The following is a 21,221-nucleotide window of genomic DNA, read 5'->3' as shown; positions in this document are numbered from 1 at the left end:
AGTGACACCCTCTGGAGGGTCAGCCCTGGCAGGCAGGGAGACCCTGGAGTCTCTCAGGACATGCACTGAGAGCAGAGAGCATGGTCATGCATTTGAGCACAGACCGCTGCACACACCGTGGATGTCTGTCTGTCCCCAGTCTGATCTAACGGAGTAAGGGAGAAGGCCCAGGAAGACTTGCTTCCACAGGTGGACGCGGCATGGTGGTATCCGTTGTTGTGGCCCCTGGTGGATCTGGAGAACAAGTATACTATGTCAAGTGTGACATGAACATGACTTCTTTAGACTCGCAAAGAGATGGGGGGCAGGAGAAAGACAAAAACGATTCAGAATTTTTCCTATAGAAACTTCAAATTAGTTCCCCTTCCCTCCATCCCCTGAATACATTGCGGGAGTCATATTGCAAGCCCAGTTCTAGTTTGAGCTGTGGTTCCTCCTTAATGTAAGCAAATAGGTGTTTCTGGAGAAGAGGAGTCCGGCCTGGAAGGGGAGTCCGGAGGCCTGAGCTTTTGCCCCACCCTCGTTGCTGGTCACTACTCTTCCCAGCTCAGCAGGGGACTCCCTCCAGACCCAGGAAGTGGGCCTCTGACACAGGCCAGCTTCATTACTCACCATGAAAACCTTCTAGCTCCTCCTGGTGTTCTCCGAGGGCCACTGGGGGTCTGGCCTGGGCTTACCGGTGGTTAAGTTTGGTGGGGTGGGGAGGGGGCTTGGGAGGGTAGAAGGCTGGCAGGGGAGAGGGAGGCTCCAGTGTTGTGCCCCACTTGGGGGCTGCAACACCAGGCTGCTCCTGGCCAGGGAGTCCCGTTTTTCGCCAGGTGCCTGGGCATCAAGGATTGCATGTGACCAAGTGGTTTTCTCCCTTCCTTTGCAGGACAAGGAAGATGGGGAGCCCAAGACCAAGCAGCTCAGAGAAGGGGAAGAGGAAGGCGAGAAGCACAGGTGAGGCCCGTGTGCCGCGCTCTGCCCTGTGTGCTCCAGTGACACCTCCCGGTTTCTGTGTCTTCTCACCTCTGTTCACAGTCTTTATACCCCGTGCTTTCCTCCCCACCCCGGGCTGCCTGCTCAGAGCTGAAAATGTCGCCCTTCTCCCCAGTCGGAGCCTGAGCCTGCTCTGTACCCTTTCCCCTGCTGGCCCGCTGGCTCGTACTCAGCCACCGGCAATTTCTTCCCGACCCTCCTTATGGTTTATCACTCTTCCCGTCAAACCGCTTTCGTGTCGTGATTCTTTGGCACCTGCAGAATCAGGCCCAGACCCTGCCTGGTGTGTAAGCTCTGTCCAGGCCACCGGCCTGGTCCAACCTAGTCCCCCCGTAACCTCTCTGGCCCTTCAGCATCTCCTGACAGCATCCTCTTTCAGCCTGGATTCCTCCTCATCTCCGTTTTCCTTTCATCTCTGCCTTTGACATGTTGGTCTTCATGTGGAGCTCAGCTCAGAGGCCTCCACTTCTTCATCCCTGTCTGTGCTCCCCCAACCCTCTCAGGTCATAGAGGGCATTCCTCTTTGCAAATCCTATCTTCTGGCTGAGTCAACTGTAGTTTCCCTGAACCTGGCACTCTCCCCTGTGGTTGCGGGCACATGGTCTGCCTCCAGTCTCGAGGGCTGGCACCTCCACATGACCTGGGTGCTGCTTTGCATCAGAAATACCCGGGAGCCACTTGCAGAGCTAGCGTGTGGGGCAGGCAGGAGCTCTGTGTTTGGTCTTCATGAGCTGGGGAGAACCTTCATGTGTGCCCAGCACTTCCCATACCAGGGTTGAGTCTCGTGCCCTCCCTCCCACACCCAGCACCGAGCTGGGGCCATAAGGGTAGCTGGGGGGCTGTGCTTAGGATCAGACTTGGTTTCCGAATGGACAGGTCACCTTGATGTCCTCTGTCCCAAGCAGGCACAGGGCTTGATGGCACTGGCTCACTTGGGGGAGTGGATCTTGAGGTCCTCAGAAAACTTACCTGGGCGGACTGTGCTTTGCGGGTTTATAGCAGGAGCGGGGGACCCTCCCCGGAGGAGGGAGCAGGCCTTCCAGATGCCACAGCCTTGTGTTGTCTTTACCAGTGTGAGTGGGAACTCAGGAGGAGCAGACCCCTCATCTGGAGCTGATCTCAAATGAGGTAGGGCTTTCCAGGTCCACAGAGGGGTGTGTGTGTGTGTGTGTGTGTGTGTGTGTGTGTGTGTGTGCGTGCACGTGTGAGTGTGGCTTCACAGTTTACCCAGTGGGTTCACACTGTCCTCACAGCAGCCCTGTGGGGTCCTTGCCACCTCCCTTATTATCAGAGATGGTAACAGCTCTGTGCTGAGAGGCTGGTGGTGCTGGGACCCTCGCCACCCCAGTGGGCTCTGTGCTTTCTTATTCGGCCCACCCTCCCCCCATCACCTCAGGGAGCCTGGCTGGTGACAGAGACAAAGGCCAGGTGGTTGCTCTTTTGTCAGGTGACTCCACTTGTGTGGTTTGGGGGTGCGTACCTGCACAGTTTCCCCTGTTCTGTGGTAACTGCTGGGGGAACCTTTGGTTTTCTTCTGGTTTGTTCTTAGGTTCTCAGTCACTGGCTAGAGCGTTGAGTCCTGGGCTCTCTTGGCTCTGCTGGAAGGTCCCTGCTTTCATCCCCCCTCCTCCTTGATGAGAAAGAGAAGGGTCATTGGTTAGCAGGTGGGTGGGTCATAGAGTAGAAGACTTGACTGTTGAACTGTGCGATTGAATCTCAAACATGGTGTTGATAGAGGAAAAAGCGGGCTTCAGAACTGAGAACAGACAGGGTAGGAACGTGTATATCAAATTCAGAAGCCCCCACAGCGATAGAGGTGTTACTCGTTCAACAAGGCCTGACTCGGCTGGTTGTCTGATTGGCACAGGGCATCCTTCCTGGCCTGGGAGGCAGCAGTGGACGAAATAGGCCCTGCCCTCAGGGGGCTGGCATTCTCTAGAGGGAGACAGACTTCACAGAAAAGCAAGTGTGTGGTAAGCTGTCAAGGGCTAGGAAGCGGGAGCTGCAGAAGTGTAAACACGCAGGTGGAGGTGCCTCAGATTAGCTGCTGGGAAGCGGGGAGGAGACAGAATTAGGGAGAGGCTTTCACCGGCTACAGCATAGGATTTCTTTAACAACAACAACAAAGTGGGGTGGGGGGGACAAACCTGTCTCAAAAAATGCAAAATGTTGCTTTTGTTGACTCTGCAGGAAGTGAGTACAAGTGTTGTGTTATTCTCTGAATTTTCCTGTGTGCCTGAGAGATTCATAATGAAAGCAGTGTGAAAGAGAAAGTGAAGGGCGCACAGTTCCAGGTTCCTGTGCGGGATCTCCGGGTCAAAGAGACGCCGTTCGCCTGCTAGAGTCCTTTGTAGTGAAGCTCCAGACCCCCTGTGAGATCCCCCTCAGTGAGCGAATGCAGGGTCCCTGTTCCTTTGCTCTTAGCAGCCCAGGGATCAAACTTGAAGACATTGAATTGGGTTCTGCTTCAGCTTATCCTGTTCTTCCACTTTCCTCTGACCCTGCCCCTTTAAGGTAGGGTGTGTGGTGGGCCAGTCCGGCCTAGTAGGCAGGGGCTTGACTTCAGTGGCTGTCCCTCTGCTGCTCAGTCACTGCCTAGCTTGTCAGGAAGCCCAGCCTTAGCCAGGAGTGAATTTGTGGCCCCCCCCCCCCCAGGAAAAATGGACTCTCCTCACTTTAACTGGCATAGAGTAAAGGGTTTGTCTGGGTTTTTGTTGGAAGGCCTCAGTCCCTGTGCCAAGTGGCCAGACCCTTGTGGGTGTAACCCCAGACTGCAGGGTCCAGGGTTTGGGTGTGGGCTTTCCAGAAGTACCATGAGGCAGCAGAGTCTGTCAGTGTCTCTCCCAGGAAAGAGGGGACCTTTCTGCTCATCTGTACCCCAAGTCTGGAAAGGAACTCCCAGCAGGATGCTTACAGCTTGAAAGCAGGCTCCAGCCCCTAGGCCACAGCCCCCTGCCACGGCCCCCTTTGCCAATGGGGAGAAAGCGGCTACCTTCTAGGCCCACTGAGCGGGGTGGTGGTGGCAGGGATGACCTCTGAGGCCAGTTAACCGGTGAGCATCTCAGCTTCCTTGGCTCCTGGGAGGTAAGAATAGTCTGCTTCAGTCCAGGTCCATGCACACTGAGCCAAGGTGCCAGGTGGGCAGCCCTGTGGGCACCAGCCCTTCTGAAGTGTCCTGAGAGAAACGCAGGGCCCGCTCCAGGCCGCCTTCAGCCCAGGGCAGCAGGACGAGGCCTCTTGGAGAACATTCCTCTCGAGTTAGGTCTGGAATCTTAGTGGGTAGGATTTAGGCAGAGAAGGTCCAGAGGTGTACACCAGCAGGGTGAAAGGACAAGTGGGATGGCCACTTGTTGGAGAGGCATGGACAGACATCCTCTGACCCATTGCTTGTAGACCCCAGCCCGGGCTTTATACAGGTCGCTGGAGCAGGGAGGAGGATTTAATATGGTGGCCTTTAGGCTCTGCACAGGCACGTGGCACGCAGCCTGTTTCTTCAGTTGGTGTTCACTAACTAGGTCGTCACGTGCCTTTGTTTACACTGACAGGACTGAGCAAAATAAGAAAGGTTGAGGCAGTTCTTTGTGCAGCAGCGGCCCCAAAGTTGTAGGAACTAGGCTGATGGTGAGACCTCAGGACTGCCACTCAGGAGCCTTCTGGCCTTGGCAAGTCACATTGCCTCAGTGAGCCTCACCCGAGGCTTTCTTTGACTGAAAGATGGGGAGAAAAATAACACTTGCTTTCCTGATGAGCACAGCAGATACCGTCACTGGGCTGTGGGCAGGAAGAAGACACTTGTAGGCCCTCCTGAGCCAGCTGAAGGACTCCAGACACACCTGGAAAAGGCAGAACTAATGTTTGTGTAGGCTATGCTAACTTTGCAAATAGGGCAGTCATGGGGGAAACAGGGAGGTGGGTGGATAAGGATAGAAGTAAGTACATTGGCCAAGAAATGAATCGTTAGGAGGTCTTCTGTGGGGCCTCCCTTCCTTGGTACAGATCATCCTCAGCAAAGAAGTTGAGCGGCATCATTTTGCACATGCAGGGGCGTGGGGGGTAGGGTATGTGGCTGAGGAAACAGGAAAACCCAACAGGATTGGAGGCAGGCACCACAGGACGTCGCCCCTCACCAGCCATGCTGGCGACTCACCCAGCTTCCTCTCTGCCCGTGCTCCTGCCCATTTGCCTAAGGAATCTTCTCAGAATCTTGGCTGTTCTAGTTCCTTTGCCCTTCCTGATAAATTTTAGCATCAGCTTGTTCGTATCTATAAGAAAAGCTTGCTGGGATTTTGATTGGAATTGCTTGGAACCTGTAGATCAAAATTCCTTTTTAAAAATTTGTATTACTCTCTTCAGGATAAACCCTACCCTGTCCCCATACAACCAAATCCCCACTAGGGTGGGGAGTCGGTCCCTTGGAGGGGGACCAGCCTGAGCCACGTTCTGTGGGAAGGAAAGACGTGTTTGCATTGCCAGAAAAGGGTCCTGCTTGTTCTCTGGGCTGGATCCGCCCTCTTCTAGCCAGCCTGCCCTGTAGCTAACTCTGAGGGGCCTCCGTGACTCATCTCTAACACAGCTCCTTGCCTGCTGCCTAGATAAGAGACGATCTGGTGGCCCTGGAAAGCTGGCCCACAGAAAGGGGTATTTCTGTCAGCTGCTTTTTTTTTTTTCTTTTCAAGCCCTCAGTCACTTCCTCTGATGGCAAGTCAGCTGACATATGTGCCATAGAGGGGTGCCTGGGGTAGGGTTCGTGGCTGATAGTCACAGCCACCCTGCCAGGTGGGAGGAGAGGGGAGGTGTTGCACACTCTACTGGGCATGGGGCAGGGGAGCGTGTCTTGTTGAGTGCCTGAACAAGCAAGCCTCAACCCTCAGCCCCCACAGCCACCACCTCCCTCTGGCTTTGGATCAAGGTCTGCACCCAGCTGGAGAAGTCACCGTTCGGGGACAGTGGTTCACTCTGGAGTGCGTGTCACACACTGCTGCTGAAGAAACTGGGCCACTGGCCCTCCTTCTTCAGGATGGAAAACCAGTTCTCCCACTCCCGTGTGGAGAGAGGTCCCATCCCAGCCGAGGCCCAGCCTGGGCCTGGCCTGGCGCCCAAACCCTGTAGGCTGGCAAATGGCAGGCCTTCTTTTGTCTGCGAGTTGGGTCCCCAGGACGGTGTCTGTGTGCCAGGGCGTGCTCACAGACCCGTGGCATCCGCTTGATTCAGCGGCCCTTGATCCACTGTAGCGGTAACCACCAGAGTGGGCCTCACCCACTCCTCTGGGCTTCCCTCACTGCGCTCTGGGCCTGGGGCTGTCCCATCCGTGGCACTGGGGAGGGAGCGTGGCTCCATGGCTCGTGCTGAGGCACCAGCACAAAGACCTGCGGCCGCTCTGCTTTTGCTCTGTTGCTCAGGAATAGGCCTGGAATGTGGGAGAATGAACCAAGAGAGAACTAGTTGAAGGAAGGCAGTGTTCACCATGAGACCAGGCCAGGCTCTTCCCTTCTGTGTCAGGGAAAGGTGGGAGGCTGGCTGGGTCCTTTCTTTGTGGAAAGGAGGCTTGATCTCGTAGGTCATGATCATCAGTGCTTCCAAAGCCCTTCTCAGTAAATCCCCCTGTCTGTTCTGGGGGTAGGTGTGGTGCACCGTGAGGTGAAGAAGCTGTGCTTCATGCAGATGAAGTGACTTGTCCAAGATCTCCCTCCTGAGAGCAAGCGGAACAGCGCTGGGACTCCCCCCAGATACCTCTGTCTGCCAGCTCCTGAGGCAGGCCAGGCCTGGTTCTGCTCCATGACCTTTACCCTTAGCGCTGCTCCCAAACACGGAGGTGCTAGAGCCTCCGTACCACGTGCCCTCTTGGCCGGGGCCGGCGGGGTGGGCATCAGGGGGGCCAGGCAGCTGTGCTGCAAGAAGAGGAGGGTTTCTCTGGCAGCCTGCAGCAGAGGCTGGCGGCTTACAGCCCAGGGCAGCCTAGTGGGGTTGAGCGCCATCCACCGTGTGGCCTGTGCGACGGGTTGGGCCCCAGGAGGATGGGGGGCGAGGGGCTGTGCAGGCTCCTTCTCCCCAGTCCCGTCTGGCCCCAGACAGCCAGTGTGGCCAGTGTCTGGCCTCGTCTTGTGGGCCCTTTGGGGTTCAGCTCAGCTGCCAAAGCCTTTACCCTCCTCCTCTTTTAAAATTTAAATTGATACAAAGTACTTAAATTACATATTTCTTTCAGTTGTGGAAAACTTAGAAAATACAGACCACCATGTATCTGTGCATATCCTGCTGTTACCGTTTTCACGTACTGTAGCCCGACCATCTTTTGATAAATACACTTCTACAAGATTCTCAGTGGCTGCTTAATATTTCTTTGAGAGTACTACTCATAATTTATTTTCAGCTCTTGATTTTTGGTACCTCAGCCACTTCTGGTGCTTCACGTCCGCGTCAGCTGTGCGTTTTCAGGTGGGGTGGGTACAAAGCCCAACCTGGAAATCCAGAGAACGTGGTCTGGGCTCTGCAGAGGCTCGGGTGGGAGCGGGTGCAGGCCACATGACCCTGCTGTGCCGGCAGCTCGAGCCGGGCAGGGACCTGACCCTTGGCCCTGGGCATTGCCTTGAACAGCTGCTGGCTCTTCTGAACCATCAGGGGCTGGGCATCTGGTGCTCTTGGTGGGCCTTGGGGCCGACACAGTTGGGTGAACATAGCTGTCAGTCTGTCTTGGTGGGGCTCCCATGTGGGTCCCATCCCTAGCGGCTCTGGTGCCCCGTGGCCTCCCTGTTTTTAAGGCAAAGGCGTGGCTGCCTTTCTGTTGTGTATTTCTAAAGCCCTTTGTGCCGCTAACACCTGTGACCCACTGTGATTTTAGGAGCTGAGTGGGGGTCCTGGTAGCTCGGAGGGCTGGGGGGATGGGCTTTGGAGAGGGAAGAGGGGTTTCAAGAATGGCGCTGTGGGCTGCACTCCTGGAGCGGGAGGGTGGGGGGTGCCCAGCATGCATTTTCCCCTTAAGGAACACCAAGGGCTCAGAGCACTTGCACTGCAAGTGGGACTGCAGCCCTGGGCAGGACTCCCGGTCGTGGGGTCAGGAAGCCTTTACTCTTCCACATGATCGCGGGTCCCTGAGGAGCTCGGTGAGGGGGACTGGGGTCTGCCTGAAGGCCAGAGACCTGGGTTTGGATTCTGGCTCTGACTTTTCCCTCACTCCGATGCCTCGAACACATCCATGAGCCTCTCTGGACTGATTTCCACGTCTGGAGCGTGTCAGTAACCACCTTAGGTTGAAGGGCAGCCCTGAGGGCAGCATGTGGAGGGCATTCCTGTTGAGAAGCAAGCATTATCCCATTCTCTGCCTGTCGCCTGGGCCTTGGGGCCGGGGCAGGACCAGCGGATGCAGGAGCTCCCACCGCTTTCCCTGAAGCCCTCTGAGGGGTCACTTGAGAGGCTTTGTCCACGTGATGTGGCCCTGTCCAGCACGTGGTCGGTTCTTGTGCCACATCCTCTCTGCCTGTCATAGGACAGGAGGCCTGGGGTGGCTGGCCGGATGGAAGGGGAGGGAGCTTTGTCCCCTATCTGTAGTCTGTCCCCATGGTGTGGCCAGAGTCGTCCTTTGGGAGGACAGCTGGAGTCCTATGTCTTCTGCCCATGAGTGGGGAAGCCGCTGGGCTCTTTAAAAGCTTCATTTGCTATTAAGCCAACCATCAAGTATCCAAGTGTCCTGGGTTAAACTGTTCAGCAGCCACCAAACGAAAATATCACCATAGCCCAACAGGTTCCACGCTGATCTTGCACTTTACCTATAGTGAAGTTTCTAGGTGTTGTGATTGCACTGTCCCGAGCTGGACATTCCCACCCACCCTCACCCCAGTCCTGGCCGTCATCTGGAAGGGTGCTCATCCTCTGGGGGACTCTGCCAGAAGAGAGCCACAAGTGTCTGCCCAGGGCTGCTACAGATTCTGCTACCAGAAACATTTCTGTGTGGAACATTGTGTTTTGTTTGTCCCTGTTTTGTTGCTATTTCTACGGAATAAGTTCCCCAGAGCAGGGTTATCAGGTCATGAGGTTTGAACGCTTTCATCAGTCTTGAGAGAAGTGACTCCCAGCCTCTGGAGCCCTTGTGCACACCAATTGAGATGGTCGCCTGTCACCTTGTTTTCATGGGTCTCCAGGGTCTGGCCACTGGTAGCAAGAAACGAGGCCTTGTTTGTACTGGGGACACGGAGGTGAGTGTCGTCCGTGTGCAGAGCCTAAGGCAGCCAGAAGGTTGTTGGGGTGTGTGTGTCCCTGGAAGAGCCCTGCGTCTCTGTACCCCGGATGTGCACACTGTGTGCCTCTGCGGTCAGAGCTGCTGTCTTCAGCCAGTGCTGGCCTCCAGGGCCTCGCAGGTCCCTCCTGGGCTTGGCCTTCCCTGTGGTCAGTGGCTGGGGGGAGAGCTTCGAGACAGCCCTCTTTCTGGTCCTGGAGGGGCCTGTATAGGCAGGAGGGACCACGGTAGCCAGGTGGGGTGGGCTGTGTTCTCAGCAGGCCACGTGGGACTGCCCCATTCCGGCCTCTCTCCAGGGGTGCAGGAGGGGCTGCGTGCGAGGTGAGAAGAGAGGCTCGTGTCCCAGAGGGTAAGGCTGGTAGCATGGATGAAGGAGGGTGAAGTGGGCCAGGGCTAGGAAACCTCCATGAGCAGCGGGCTTTCTCTGATGCCCATTCACCAGGGAGTGCTTTGGACCACATCATCTGGAAATTTCCTTTCACTTGGACATTCTAGAACTCTACTCCTGGGTAGAGTTTCCCACTTTACAGAGAATGCCAGCTTTTTCCTCCCTTCCTCTGAATGGCACACATGGAAGGTGTGAAAAGGCACCTCCGTGTCCTCTCCCCGGGCTCTCCCAGCCAGCCCACGCCTGGGGGCCCTGCAGCTGGTCTTGAGGAAGACCTCTCAGCGGTCACTGAACCTGCTCGGGCACTTGATAGGTCTCCTCAGATGCCTGGGGAGAAGGCGGAAGAGAGGAGATGGGAAAGGGTACATTTCCCCCAATTTAAGGAGGCTCCATAGAATGTGGACCTGGGCATCACTGTTGCTTTGCCACGGAGACAGTGGAAGTCACTTAGGAGTTGGCTGCCTTGACCAGAACACATTCCTGCCTTTTTTGAATCTCCTGGGCACAAATCCTTTACTTCCTATATTGTCTTCCCAAGCATTAAAAGGCCCACAGGGCCCCTGGCCACCCATCAGCGCCCTCTCTGAATTCTTCCATCGAGCCGGGGGCAAGCGCATGCTGGGAGCTTAGTGCTGGAGCTCAGTCCCTAGGCACTTGTAAGGCAGGGTGTGCAGGACAGCCACAAAGGGGCCATGTGCAGTGGGGTGTGAGGGCTGCTGAGTAGAGGGTAGGGGCATGTAGGGCAAAGAGGGGGCACAGGAGAGGAGCGGTCAGCTGTCTTGGGGTGAGTGGGGACATTAGGGCTGCCCGCAGTGCCATCTTGTTGAGCTAGCTCTTGAAGCCTAAGGGGCTTCAGAGTGTGTAGGAGGCAGGGCTGGCAGTGACCCAGGGGACATTTGATTGGAAAGCAGGCTGTAGGGACCAATGAGGAATGAGGCCAGGACTGTGCTAAGAGGCTTAGTCTTGTTTAGGGGACACTGGGGACCCTGGATCAGAGAGGGTGAAAGTAGAGGTTCCCAGGTGGCCTCTGTGTCTGTCCTCCCCATGGGACAGACCACAGGCTCAGCTCAGATGCCAGTTGCCTCCATGGAGGGGCCTGTGGGTGGCCCAGGACACGTGGTTGCAAAGGGTGGAGTCCTAGAAGGCACTGGTCTCACTGTGTTGCCCTCCTGTCCGTAGACTCCAGGGCCAAAAGCCTCCGGAGCGCGTCTTGGCCTCTGCTTCTCTTTGGCCAGAGGCGCTGATGGCTGCCGGGTGCTGAGCCCACCACAGTCCCTGCTCCTGGGGGTCAGCCTCACTGTGTCCCCTCTCCCTGCTGCCTCTTTCTTTGTTTTCTTCTGTCTAATTGGTTGGCTGTTTCTGTGCAGACAGAATATTAACTACATTAGCAACTCTAGAAACTACAGAAAATCAGAGAAGCAAGTAAAAGGATCGCTTAGCTAATCACTGTCAGCGTTTGGTTGTTTTTGTCTTTCTGTTAATTGTTCGGTTGCGTGTTAAGGGCAGTCTTTCACAGACAACGTTTTCAGTGGTTATGCAGTGATGGATCTGATGTCTGTAGTTATTTGGGTGTATATTTACACATTTTATTTTAGTTTTTGAGTATGTAAGGGATTTGTGGCTCCTAATTCAAAGGTATTAAAAGGCACACAGGGAAAAAATTCTTCATTCACTCCCAACCCTTGCTTATAAGACAACCTCCCCCCTCCCCTCAGTAGGCTCCTTGCCCCCATGTGGGGCTTGAACTCACAAGCCTGAGATCAAGAGTCATGTGCTCTACCAGCCGAGCCAGCCAGGTGCCCCTAAGACCACCTTTTTAGGGCCGGCTTCTTGGCATCTTCCAGAGGTAGGCGGTACACAGATAGGAAACTATGCTGGTATGTCCAACCCCGCCCCCCCGCCAAACAGCACACTTGTTTTTACACACGTGATAGCACGCTACTCTTCCTCACCTTGCTCTGGTTAGTCTAGCAGTAGCACATCATGGCGTTCATCCCACAAAAGTCACAAAGAGCGTCTTCATTGTCCCTCTGGTCCTGTGGCATTCTGTTGTTGATACAGGCCAGAGGGCATGTGACCAGGGTCTGCGTGAAGCGCTCTCTCCCCACCAGGAGAGGGTTAGCTCGGGGAAGGGACCCTCAAGTCTGTGTCCTCCGTAGCCTCTAGCTCAGGACTCATGTGTTTTGTAGCCTCAGGCCCGGAGATGGCTGGGGAAAAGTTCTGGGCACTCCTCTGGCCTGGCCGTCTCCCACGCCTCTGCCTGTGGCTCCTCCGGGGCCGGGGCCGGGGCCAGCCCACCCCGCCTGTGGCCTATTGCTTAGGCCTTGCCTCAGAGCCTGTCTTCTAAGTCCTATCCGCAGATTTCAGTCCAGTTCAGGTCCACTCCACACCCGGTTCTGAGCAGAGAGGGCTGCAGAGATAAGTAAGAGAGGAGAAGCCAGGCTCCTGGCTGGCCCCGCTTCCGGGACTCACTCGTGACCGAGGCCGGGCTCATGGAGACCAGACACTGAGGAGGCAGGCAGGGAGAGAGTAGTTTTCTGTTCTTTGGCTAGCCCTCAACTGCTGGTGGTATGTCCTGGCCCGTCCTGCCACTCGGTGTGTGGTGTGCAGGAATAGGCACATCTCTGCCACCCGGTGGGCCACACAAGGACCACTTCATCTGCTCAGGCACCCTAGCTCATGGAGGGTATTTTGAGAAGCCTTGCTAGGCCACGTATGTGTCTGCTGGGTTGCTGTTCCCAGCTACATTTGAGGGTTACTCTCTGGGCTTCGGAGGGCTAACTGTCCCATCTTGGGACAGTCTGCCATATTCCCACCCTGGCAGGTGGAGCCCTTGGGGTGTGGGGCGGGGCTTCTGGGGCAGCGTTGTGGAGTGAGAACAAGGCACTCCTGGGAGATTTGACTCTGTGCTGCAGGGCACTGCTCTGTTCAGTATCGATGTCCACAGCTTGAACCCCTTACACAGCCTCATGAAATCAAGATGTCCTTGATTTCCATGTGGAAGCCAATGAGAGCATGACCCTTCCCATCCTTGTCTCGGAAGCATCAAAGCTGGGATTTGGACCCAGGTCACCCTGTTAGGAGCCTCGGGCTCCAGCACCTCCTCCCGCCGCAGCCTCCACATTCTAAGACCAGGGTAGCAGAACCTGTGCGTGGCTCCAGTGGCCTCTAGAAGAGTGAGCTCCAGATGCCAGCGTCTGCCTAGTGACTGTGGCAGCTTCCGAGGGGCCCGGCTGGCGTGGTGTAGTCCCATCTCCCAGCCTCTCAGAGCTGTGGCAGCTCCGGGTACCGCCAGATGCCGCCGTGGGGAGCCCCCAGCTTGGCGGCCTGGGCCCGTTTTGTGTGCGAACTTGTTGTTTCTCAGCTTTCCTTTTTATCTCAATTTTGGTTTTTTGGATTTTTGTTTTGTTTTTAATCATTCCATTTCCTGTTAATATAACTTGTTAATTATATACTCTTTTTCCTGTTAAGGGTTTCCGTAGGGATACAACATACATCCTGAACCTACCGAAGTCCAACATAAAGTAACACTGTACTGTTTCCCATGCGACGCCAGGACTGCAGAACATTCTCACACCATGGATGGTTCTTCCCGTCTCTAGTGCTATTGCTGCTGCATTTTCAATCCCACAAGTCATTTTTTTTTTTAATTTTTTTTTTCAACGTTTATTTATTTTTGAGACAGAGAGAGACAGAGCATGAACAGGGGAGGGGCAGAGACAGAGGGAGACACAGAATCTGAAACAGGCTGCAGGCTCTGAGCGGTCAGCACAGAGCCCGATGCGGGGCTCGAACTCACGGGCCGTGAGATCATGACCTGAGCCGAAGTCGGACGCTTAACCGACCAAGCCACCCAGGCTCCCCCCACAAGTCATTTTTACTCTTTTGTGCAGTCAATATTCATTTAGATTTCCCCACATACTCTTTCTGAGGCGTTTAATTCCTACCTGCAGTTTGATTGCTCTCATCTGAGGTCATTTTCCTTCTGTCAAAAGCACTCCCTTTAGTAAAGAACAGATTCCCTGACAACCAGTTTTGCCAACTTTTCTTTCTCTGGCCATATCACCCCATTGTCAGTTTCTGTCGAGAAATCAGCTGTCCATTTTAGTTTCTCCTTTGAAGATCAGGTGTCATTTGAATTTAAGAATTTTCTCTTTGTCTTTGGTGTTTAGGAGTTTGATAATGATTTGCCCAGGTGTGCTCTTCTTTGGGGTTCATAGTGTTTCTTTAATCTGTGTATATTGTATGCCTTGATGTTTTCCACTTATTATGTAAAATCATCAGTTATTGTCTCTCTCTTTTCTTAATGTTTTATTTATTTATTTTTAGAGAGAGAAAGTGTACAGGCACGACCAGGGGAGGGGCAGAGAGAGAGGGAAAGAGAGAGAGAATCCCAAGCAGGCTCTGCACTGTCAGCATAGAGCCTGACGCAGAGCTTGAACTCATGGACTGTGAGATTGTGCCCTGAGCCGAAATCAAGAGTTGGCACTTAACTGACTGAGCTGCTTTAGTGCCCCCGCTATTATCTCTTTAAACATTGCTTCTGGGGCTGTCGTTATATGTATGTTAGATCTTCTTGCTGTGTCCCATAGGTTTCTTATGTTCTTTTCTCTATTTTCCAACTTTTTTCCCTCTGTGCCTCAGTCTGGGTATTTTCTGACTTATTGGTGGTTCACTAACCCTTTGTCTAGCTGTTTTAAACTGCTATTAAATCCATTTATTGAGTTCTTAACTTTGGTTGATTTTCAGTTGCAGAATTTCCATTTCATTAAGTTTTACAGTTTCAGATGCTCTGCTGAAATTCTCCACCTTGTGGTATATTTTCCTGAACTTTAAAAAATGTGTTATGTTATTTTATTTTTATTTTTATTTTATTTTAATGTTTATTTTTGAGAAAGAGAGCAAGCACGAGCAGGGGAACAGCAGAGAGGGGGAGAGAGGGTCCGAAGCAGGTTCTGCATTGACAGTAGTGAGCCTGATGTGGGGCTCAACTCACAAACTACAAGATCATGACCTGAGCTAAAGTCAGTCACTTAACTGACTAAGCCACCCAGGCACCCCCAAATTTCAGTTATTTTATATTTCATTTCTTTTTAAAAAACATTTATTTATTTTTAGATTTTTTTTCTAATGTTTATTTTTGAGAGAGTCAGAGACAGAGCATGAGCGGGGTAGGGGCAGAGAGAGAGAGAGAGAGACACAGAATCCGAAACAGGCTCCAGGCTCCGAGCTGTCAGCACAGAGCCCGATGCAGGGCTCTAACTCACAAACCACGAGATCATGACCTGAGCTGAAGCCGGACGCTTAACCGACTGAGCCACCCAGGCGCCCCTAAACGTTTATATTTTTGAGTGAGAGAGTGAGAACAAGCGCAGGGGAGGGGCAGAGAGAGAGAGAGAGAGAGAGAGAGAGACAGACAGGATCTGAAGCAGGCTTGTGCTTAGAGCAGAAAGCCCTATGCGGGACTTGAACCCACAAACTATGAGATGATGACCTGAGCCAAGGTCAGATATTTTACCAACTGAGCCACCCAGGTGCCCCTATATTTCATTTCTAATCATTTTAATATCTGGATCTCCTGTGAGTGTATTTCTATCACCTTTATTATTATTTTCTTTTATTGTGGCTTTGGTTGAATCCTGGATGTTGTGTATGAAAAATCTTACAGATAATCTGGGGTTCTGAATCATTTATTTTCCTCCAGGGAAGATGTATTCAAGCTTCGGGCAGGCAGTTAGACTAGGGGTGCCCTGACCCACCCTCTCAGGACTGGGGAAGAGGCTTCCTTCCTGCACTGATGGAAACTTTTATCTCTTCGGCCACATGAGATTGCAGGGAGCTCTCCTTGGGGTCTCAGCTGTGCAACCTCTGCTCGTAAATAGACAGATGCTTTAGGGGAGATGAGGTGCCCAGTGTCAGGCTCACCTGTCACACTTGCCCTCCCTATGATTGCAGTCCCTCAGATCCTGGTTGCCTTGGGACTTGTCCAAGGCTAACAGATTTTTTAAAATATGTCTCGGGGCTCCTGGGTGGTTCACTTGGTTAAGCGTCCGACTTCAGCTCAGGTCATGATCTCACGGTTTGTGAGTTCGAGCCCCGCATCGGGCTCTGTGCTGATAGCTCGGAGCCTGGAGCCTGCTTCGGATTCTGTGTCTCCCCCTCTCTCTGCCCCTCTCCTGCTCATGCTCTGCCTCTCTCAAAAGTGAATAAACGGTAAAAATAAATAAATAAATAAATAAATAAATAAATAAAAATATGTCTCTTGTCAGGTGTTTTCAGCCATTTTCAGAAGCAGGGGGTTAAACCTCGGCTCTGTGTTGGAAAAACCAGGCCCTGGAGCAGAACCCAGTGCCCCCATGACCTGTCACAGAGACTCCTGCCCTTCAGGGGTGGGGGCCGAGGGCAGGGCAGGTAACTGGGCATTCATTAGAGGCTATCTCTTCATGAGCTCTCACAGAGTGAATCAGAGAGGGCTTGGATGTAGCTTGACGGAGCTGGACATAGCCTTCTTGTTTAATGATGTGGAAGCTGAGGCCGAGAATGGGATGGTCCCACAGTGACTGGGACACAGGTGTTCTCGACTGCTGGACTGGTGCTCAGCTCCCAGGGAGAGCAGGGGACGCTGGGCGGTAGCACTGCTGTGGGGGATGGGGCTGCTGTGTGGCCAGCCTCCCCCCGCCGCCGGCCCCACCAGTGCTGCTCTTTCCTATTGTGCTGCCCTCTCCCTGTCCCCCTGCTGTGTCTTCCCTGTTCCAACATCTTACGAAGCCTGGGCAGCAAGGCGGCTGGGGCGCGGGTACTTGTTCCTGGGGCTTCGAGCTCTGGGTCTAGTTCCTAGCAGACTCCCCTCTCTCCTGCTGATTTCTCACAAAACCCTGAAGCTGGTTTCTGAGAGCGATAGTTTTTTTTTTTTTTTTTCTTTTCTCACTAGTCCATGCAGTTTTCTTCCCACACCCAGTTTCTCTTCTGCTTTTCTCACTACCTTGTTGTGAACGAAAGTCAGTGTACCGAATCATGCCCCACTTTCTCTGCTGGGGCTTCCGTGGCATTTACCAGCAGGCCTGCAGGAGGCGCGAGAGGGTAGAGGACAGGGTGGGTGTCCTGCTCTTAGCGCCGTGGACTCTGGGCCTGGGGCCCTGGCAGAGAAGGGGGCTGCCAGAGCTGGTGATAGGGACTGGTTGGCAACAGAAAGCTCCCAGATTCAGACCTCTGCCACTTGCTAGGTGTGTGGCCACAGACACCTGCTGCCTCATCTCTAGAACAGCTTGCCTGCCCAGGGGACCTCAGCAGCGGTTTTGCCCGGCACAGAGGGTTTGGTAGGTGACGGACTGTGGGAGCCCTCCTGCTGGGAAAACCATCCCAGGACTTCTGAGGGGCCAGCAGTCGTTGAGGGGCTCAGAAGACGTAGTGAAGGAGGACCCACCTCCCAGGCTCACCTGGCTGGCATGTCAGGGGGCTGTTCTGCTTCCCTAGAGTGGAAATGGTCTGTCCCACAGTCTGTCTTGCCTTTATGAAGCAGCAGCCCCCACATGCAAAGTGTCACTTTGCCAGCCCATGGAGGGAGCCTGGGGCCATTTCTCCTGTGGTCAAGCTTCCCTGTGTGGGGGTTGGGATTGATGAGCTGCTGAGCCAGGAAGACCCCAGCACACGCTTGGCGTGGAGGCCACCCCTGCCCAAGGGGACTGACATGAGAGGAAAGTAACAGCGCTGTTGCTGGCCGAGCCCAGTGTGTGATCCTGGTCCCTCACAGCTCCCCTCCCTTCACGGAGGTCTTGGGGTCTGCCCAGTAGCGTTTTAAAGCCCTCTTGTGGCCGCGGGGCCATGCAGTTCTCCCGGCTGTCCCAGCCTTGCACGCTGTCGTGCCTGTCCTTCACCCTTGCTGGCTACTCCTCGCACGCACACACCCTTGCCGCCAGGAGCTGAGGTCTGTGCCAGCGGCTCCAGGCCACAGAGGCTCTAAGAAGGAAGCCAGGCTTGGAGAAACAGTGGGTGACCACCGGCTTTGTCCTGTAGGAGAAACTCAGCCCAGGAGCTCCGGCCCTGACTCCGGGTCAGACGCTGCAGCCACTGCTGTGAGACCTTATGAAAATGCTCCAGTCTCTCTGACCCTCAGTTCTCCCGGCTGTCAGATGGAGCTCATCCGGGAGAGACAGCCAGAGAATGCTCCCGGGCATCCCTGGCCCCAGCTCTGGGCGAGAACCTACGGTGCGGGCGGGGCCTTGGCGAATGACCCGCCCAGCTGCTCCCCGGCAGATGACGGGGCTGCATGGAGAGGGGGGCCCGTCCCTATGGTCCTTCTGTTCCCGTGCTCTCCCTCTTCACCAGGCTGTTTCCAGAGAGACCGGAGGAAAGTCTAGAAGTCACCGGCTCGTGTGGCTTCCTCACAGTCTGACCTCCAGGTGTACGAGGTGAACGAGACTGCCACATGCTTCGCTCCATCTCTGCTTGTCATCTCCTCTCGTAGGGAACTCAGGCTGCGGAACTACGTCCCAGAGGACGAGGACCTGAAGAGGAGGAGGGTGCCCCAGGCCAAGCCAGTCGCCGGTAGGTGGGCTGCAGCTTTCCACCTCTGAGGCGCCGTCAGCCGCCTCCACCTTGTCAGGTGTCGTCCTCTCTTGGAGGATAACTGGCAGTGCCAGGCCTGGAAGTTGGGCCTCCAGGACCCCTGGCAACGTCTCACAGCCATCCAGAAGTGGTCAGTGCTGAGTGACAGCAGAGAGGTGGTCAGGGCACGGCTGGAGGGCCTTCCGGGGACCTGCAAGAGAAGAGGCCCCATTCCCCTAAAGGACCTCTCTGGGCTGAGACATGGAAGGGGCAGTAGGGGCGGGGCATAGGTGGGGATGGATCCTGGGGGCACTTGGGGGTCAGAGTGAGAGACCCTGGAGAAGAGCTGACCACTCAGGTGCTCAGAGAGCAGCGGGCGGGCAGGCGCCCGCCGGCTGCGAGGCGTGGCAGTGCCAGAGCGCAGAGGATGGAGAAGGTGTCCCTGACGGCAGGTGTCCCTGTGTGAGCGGCCTGGCCGTGGGGCTGCCCGGTCTCGTGGCGTGGGGAGCAGCACAGCAGCCGGGAGCTTCTGTAGATGCTCCACACTGGAGATGCAGAATACTTACCACGTAGACCCCTGGCCCTGTTTTTATCCTTCGTTTCTGTTATCGGTTTCTAATTATACAAATTATAAATGAATAAGTACATTTATCTTGAAGACAGCAAATTGTTGCCCATTCAGCCACCCCCGCCCCACCCTCGTCTACTTCGCCAGTTGTTCACCTCAAGATTCGCGTGCTTCTTAGGTGGTTCGCTTCGTGGTTTGGGCCCCCATGGTGGGGGCAGTAGGCGGGACCGGGGAGAGGGGCGGGGAGTAGTCCCGTCCCGTGGCTTCAGCATCTGTGGCTGGAGGCAGGTGAGGCAACATGTGGCCACAGTGATGGGGGGGGGGGGGGGGGGGGGGGGGGGCGGCGGTGGGGGTGGTTGGAGGAAACGCCCGGAGCCCAGACTTGTTAGTGCGCCTGGGCCTAGGCAAGCCCTCCTGCTCTCCCCACCCAGGGTTAGGGTTAGGGTTAGGGTGCCGTCAGCCGCTGCGCATAGCTGGGAGGCGCGTGAGGTCAGGGCTCCCCAAGGTGGGGAGCACGTATCCTTGCGGGCACATATCCAAGTGGGATGGGAAGAAAAGCCACCTGTGCCCCAGCTAGTCCAGGGCCCAGAGGATGTCCTCAGAGCCCAGGAGCCCCTGGAGATTGTGGGAAAGCCAGTACTCACAGCTTTTCGCAGAACCATCCTGTGGATATACCAAGGCAGCTCTCTCATTTCCCAGCTGGGGAGAAGGGCCGAGAATACTGGCCATGCTTCCATGCTGGAGGTCTGGGCTCTGTCTACTCTAGCCGTCTGCCTCCTGCCGGCCCTCCTTCGCCCCAGGTTGGCTGTCATCCGGGGAAACCCAGGCCTGCCTCCACGGCTGCCTTTGCAGAGTCTTCGCCTCTGGAGGTTGGGAGCCCCGGGAGAGGTGGGGGCAAGAGAGCCCAGGGTCTCTGGGTGAGCCCGTTCCGCACCCTCCCCCTCTCCCGTGCGGGGGTGCCGGGTGTGCCTCGTGTGCCTCAGGGAGAGTGGCGGCCCCTTTCCGACGGCCTGTGTTGTTGTCTTGCACCCTCTAGTGGAAGAGAAGGTGAAGGAGCAGCTGGAGGCCGCCAAGCCAGAGCCCGTCATTGAGGAAGTGGTGAGTGGCCCCCGCCGTGGGCCCTTTTCTCCTCCCCCACAGCTCTCCTCCCTCCTACTTCCCTCTTCCTCCTCTCCACTTCTACATTCCCTTCCACCCCCTTTTCCCACACCCCTCCTTCCTCCCTCCCTTTCTCCCACTTTCTGCCTCAGTCCCCTGTCTGCCCACGTGCCCTGGAGCAGGGGCCGTCCGGTCCTGACACGTGTCTCTTCATCCCCAGGACCTGGCCAACCTTGCACCCCGGAAGCCTGACTGGTGAGTGCCACCGCTGCAGGACTCGCGCAGACCCACCGGCCGCTCTGGGTGCCAGACACGGCCCTCAGGCTGGGCCTCTCCCACCTCACAGCAGGGAGACGGACAGTGTCGACACTTGCTGTCCAAAGGACGTGCTGACAGGACAGAAGTGGAGAATGAGAGGGTGGCCATGGGGGTGACACCTGGAGGGCGGGGGAGGGGCTCCAGGAGGGTGAGGAGCAGCAGTCCCTTGAAGAAGTCCCTGTTGCAAGGGTGGGGGTCCGGCCACCTCAGAGAGCTCCGTTTGAGCAAGGCCGGCCTTGGCCCTCAAGGAACCACAGGATGGAGGCGAGAGGATGGGAAGGGCAGGTATAGATTGCTGTCCCAGTTCTGCTGCCACTGGCCTGTTCTGCTTTGTCCTCAGTTTCCCCTTCTGTGAAATGGGGCTGCTCATCCTTTCCTGATGCCCCTGTGACCAGGCTGATACAGAGTGGGGGAGAGAGGGGCCATGTGGCCTGGGGCTTGTGTTCTACTTGACCTTGGGCCAGAGGTGCAGACCACATCCCTCACCTGCGATTCTGTGACAAGTACAGCACCACTGAAGGTGTTCTCATTTGTCGAAACAGAAGCACGGGGCATGTGTCCTCCGAATCCCTGGGCAGGGAGAATAGGCTGTGTGTGCACTTCTGGAAGCTCCTGGTGGTGAGGGTGAGCTCACGGCTAGAGGAGGAGCAGGACCCACAGTGGGCCAGGGCAGGTCACTCCCTGATGGTGACCGAGGGGACCAGGCTGAGAGGGACCCTGAGATACCCCACCCACCCTTGCACACCTTGACTTGGTCCCGTGTTTGGTGGGTCTGCACCATCAGTCGCTGCCTCAGCGGGACACGGAAGGGTGACTGCTGCTGGGTTTTAGAGGGTGCAGAAAGGGAGAGAGGAGCTTCCTGGCCTCCTCCCCGGGGTGGTCTCCTCCCTGCGGTGGTCTCCTCAGGCAGCTGAGTGTCATTCCTAATGCCAGAGGGGCTTTGGGAGGGGAGGGTCCCAAGGCCACACCAAGCCAGTCTTCAACTTCGGCCTCCTCACACCTGCCTGCTCCAGGGACCTCAAGAGAGACGTAGCCAAGAAACTAGAGAAGCTAGAAAAACGGACCCAGAGGGCCATTGCCGAGCTGATCCGTAAGTG

The 21,221-nt window shown here is 55.5% G+C and overlaps 1 protein-coding gene across 2 annotated transcripts in view; it reads left to right on the top strand.

The window, feature by feature from the left end:
- CCDC12 (coiled-coil domain containing 12) overlaps positions 1–21,221 on the top strand; it is a 59,280-nt gene that overhangs the window by 32,464 nt on the left and 5,595 nt on the right. For both annotated transcript variants that reach the window (XM_049640354.1, XM_049640355.1), the window contains exons 2-6: positions 875–942; positions 18,061–18,140; positions 19,745–19,806; positions 20,027–20,061; positions 21,138–21,214. In XM_049640354.1, coding sequence (XP_049496311.1) covers positions 875–942; positions 18,061–18,140; positions 19,745–19,806; positions 20,027–20,061; positions 21,138–21,214 — 322 coding nt within the window. The remainder of the gene's footprint in view (positions 1–874; positions 943–18,060; positions 18,141–19,744; positions 19,807–20,026; positions 20,062–21,137; positions 21,215–21,221) is intronic.

Source organism: Panthera uncia, chromosome A2 (genome assembly GCF_023721935.1).
Source record: "Panthera uncia isolate 11264 chromosome A2, Puncia_PCG_1.0, whole genome shotgun sequence".
NCBI lineage: Eukaryota > Metazoa > Chordata > Mammalia > Carnivora > Felidae > Panthera > Panthera uncia.
The sequence above is the reverse complement of the archived record's forward strand: the minus strand, read 5'-3'. Positions and strand labels throughout refer to the sequence as shown.